The sequence below is a fragment of the Symphalangus syndactylus genome, chromosome 19, assembly GCF_028878055.3.
Source record: "Symphalangus syndactylus isolate Jambi chromosome 19, NHGRI_mSymSyn1-v2.1_pri, whole genome shotgun sequence".
NCBI lineage: Eukaryota > Metazoa > Chordata > Mammalia > Primates > Hylobatidae > Symphalangus > Symphalangus syndactylus.
In genome coordinates this window covers 44,974,031-44,977,167 of record NC_072434.2, presented here as the reverse complement: position 1 = coordinate 44,977,167, position 3,137 = coordinate 44,974,031, and the positions used below count along the sequence as shown (strand labels likewise).

The 3,137-nt window shown below is 57.3% G+C and overlaps 1 protein-coding gene across 1 annotated transcript; it reads right to left on the bottom strand.

Annotated features, from left to right (window-relative positions):
- Positions 1–1,309: 1,309 nt before the first annotated feature.
- On the bottom strand, positions 1,310–2,812 carry LOC134731943 (uncharacterized). The gene is made up of 4 exons (XM_063613591.1): positions 2,627–2,812; positions 2,522–2,583; positions 1,989–2,397; positions 1,310–1,459 (listed from the first exon to the last, which is right to left on the bottom strand). The coding sequence occupies exons 1-4, from the start codon at positions 2,810–2,812 to the stop codon at positions 1,310–1,312; spliced, it is 807 nt and encodes a 268-aa protein (XP_063469661.1).
- Positions 2,813–3,137: the final 325 nt, after the last annotated feature.

The following is a 3,137-nucleotide window of genomic DNA, read 5'->3' as shown; positions in this document are numbered from 1 at the left end:
TTTGTTCTCCATGTTTCCCCTCATGGGTGGGTGGATTGCCTAGAATGAGTGCTAGGCGACCGTGACTGGCCTTGTCTTCTAGGAGGTGGTGTCACACTTCCTCTGCACTTCCTGTCTCATTCTTGAGGGACATCCTCTCCTCTGCTCCTGGGTGGACTGACTCCCTTGATCTTCGGACCGAAACGAATGTCAGGGAACCAAAGGGACTGGGCTGGGGCTGGGGCTGGGTGCAGGGGATTTTGCGTCAGGGCTACTAGGGCGATGGAGGGTTGGGGGTGGGGCGAATTTTGCAGAAACCTCTGCTCCTCTGGTAGGCATTTGAAAATGTGGCTTGGGTCAGGCACAGGCCCCCTCCGCCCCCGGTACCCAGGTGTTCTTTGATTTTCCTTGGCATTGATGGAAGGGTCACTTGTGCCCCCCTTCCACCACCACCGTGTGTTTCGCCATCGCCCCATATGCCTCCGGTGACACACATTCATACCATCTGCTGTGGGATACGCCAGTGCCACGCGTGTTCAAATGGTCTCCACCTTGGTTCGCCCCTGTTCTTGTTTGCACTTGTCCTGTAAAGCGCGGTCTGCTTTCCGGAGCCCCAGGGCTTTTAGAAGCCGGGCAGGCCACTGCTCTTTCAAAGGAGGAGGGAGGCAGAGGGCTCACGGATCAGTGAATTTTCAGCTGACACCATGCCTTGAGACCTATGGGATCATTCTATGCTGCAGCGAGGCCCTGCCTGCCTCACCAGCTGCGGTGAGCCCATCCTATCTCACTCGGAGGGGGCCAAAATTGGATCTGAAGGTGAGTCTTCAGAACACAGCAGGCCTCCTGAAGCTCCCCCTCCCTCGGTGGAAGTCGACTCAGGGAGGTCCTGAGGACAGGAATCCTGGGGGTTTGGCCCTGGGACAGGACACTCACGGCCCCCTCTCCCACGCCGCCCCAAACTGGACCCCGGATCCCGCCGCCGCGGCTGCAGCAGGAGCCTCGTTGCTGCCGCTCAGCGTTGGCGTGATTTGAAAGGGACGCAGCCTGACTGCGGGGAGCGGAGCGCGAGTTGGCCCAGCCAATGCGCATGCGCGAGTCGCCAGCGGCTTCTCCAGTCACAGTGGTTCCCACAGTTGTGTTAGAAACCAGTCCCTGAGGCTTGGCAAAGCAGGATCCCTCCGTGGCAGTTCTTGGGTCGGGGCTCTGAGGCTCCGGCCCGACCTCTCTGTGGGGTCGACGGGAACGTCTCCGGATGCCAGGAGTCACAAAGGGCCCACCAGCATGAGTAAACCCCAGGCGGAGTCCGGGGCAGCAGCAGGGCATCCCAGCATCAGGCCTGCCCAGAGGGTGTTCCGGTGAGTCTCCGGAAAAGTCGTGCCGCCGTGATCTCGAGGACAGGTCGGCCTGCGTGCCCCTGGGCTGCTCTCTCACCCGAGGGTCCTTCTCGTGGAGGGCGGAACCCCGCAGCCTCAGGGGTTGCCTGGGGGTGTGTGTTTCAATGCCTCGGCTGTATGACTCTGTGTGTCTGTGTGTGTGTGTGTGTCTCCCATTCTCTCTTCTCGCTCTGTCTCTCAGTCTCTGTGTGTTTCTTTCCCTCTCTCTGTCGGTTTGTGTGTGTGTTCCCATGTGCGTGTGTGTCTTTGGCCGAATGTGCCCTGTGTGCCATAAAGCGATTTCCTGCATGTCGGCCTGTCTTTGGTGAGCCTCTTTCTGCGTCTCTGCCTGGGTCAGGAGGCCGGTTTTCAATCGTTTTCGCTGCTCCCCCTCCCCAAAGCTGGAAATGAAATCTGATTCCGGTGCTACCCCTCTCCAAAGCTGGAACTGGACTCTGATTCCGGTTGTCACCCACCCCAAAGCTGGAACTGGACTCTGATTCCTGTTTTTACCAACCCCAAAGCTAGAGCTGGACTCTCATTCCGGTGCTCCCCCTTCCCAAAGCTGGAAATGGACTATGATTATGGTGCTCTCCCTCCCCAAAGCTGGAACTGGATTCTGATTCCGGTTCTCACCCTCCCAAATGCTGGAAGTGGACTGTGGTTCTGGTGCTCCCCTTCCCCAAAGCTGGACCTGGACTCTGATCCCAGTGCGCCCACCCCAAAGTTGGAATTGGACTCTGATTCCAGTGCTTCCCCTCCCCAAAGCTGGAACTGGATTGTGATTCCGGTGCTCCCCCTCCCCAAAGCTGGAATGGGACTCTGATTTCCAAAGCTAGAAGTGGACTTGGATTCCAGTGCTCCCACTACCCAAAGCTGGAACCGGACTCTGATTCTGGTGCTCCCCCTTCTCAAAGCTGGAACTAGACTCTCATTTCGGTGCCCTCCTCCCCAAAGCTGAGACTGGACACTGATTCTGGTGCTCCCCCTTTTCAAAGCTAGAACTGGACTCTGATTCTGGTGCTCTCCTTCCCCAAAGCTGGAACTGGACACTTATTAGGGCGCTTTACTTCCCCAAAGCTTGAACTGGACTATGATTTTGGTGCTCCCCCTCCCCAACGCTGGAAGTGGACTCTGATTTTGGTGCTCCACCTTCCCAAAGCTGGAACTCGACACTGATTCTGGTGCTCCCCCTCCCCAAAGCTGGAACTGGACTCTGATTCCGGTGCCCCTTCTCCTCAAAGCTGCAACTGGACTCTGATTCTGGTGCTCACCCTCACCAAAGGAGGAACTGGACTCTGATTCCATTGCTCCCCCTCCCCAAAGCTGGAACAGGACTCTGATTCTGATGCCCTCCTCAAAGTTGGAACTGGACTCTGATTCCAGTGCTCCCCCCCAAAGCTGGAATTGGACTCTGAATCTGGTGCTCCCCCTCCCCAAAGCTGAAACTGGAATCTCATTCCAGTGCTCCCCCTCCCCAAAGCTGGAATTGGACTCTGACCCCCAAAGCTGGAACTGGACTCTGATTCCAGTGCTCCCCCACCCCACACCTGGAATTGTACTATGATTCCGGTGCTCCCCTTCCCCAAAGCTGGAACTGGACTCTGATTCTGGTGCCCCCACTCCTCAAAGCCGGAACTGGACTCTCATACCGGTGCTTCCCTCCCCAAAGCTGGAACTGGACTGTGGTTCCGGTGCACCACTCTCCAAAGCTGGAACTGGATTCTGATTCCGGTGCTCCCCCTCCCCAAAGATGGAACTGGACTTTGATTATTGTGCTTCCCC

What these genes read in the sequence shown, in the direction of transcription:
- LOC134731943 (XM_063613591.1), bottom strand. Translation starts at nt 2,812, where the DNA reads ATGAGATTCCAGTTTCAGCTTTGGGGAGGGGGAGCACCAGATTCAGAG. An exon ending in AGCACCAGAATCAGTGTCGA is followed by an intron (nt 2,398 to 2,521) that starts GTTCCAGCTTTG and finishes ATAAGTGTCCAG; the next exon opens with TTCCAGCTTTGGGGAAGGAG. An exon ending in CACTTCCAGCATTTGGGAGG is followed by an intron (nt 1,460 to 1,988) that starts GTGAGAACCGGA and finishes ACACACCCCCAG; the next exon opens with GCAACCCCTGAGGCTGCGGG.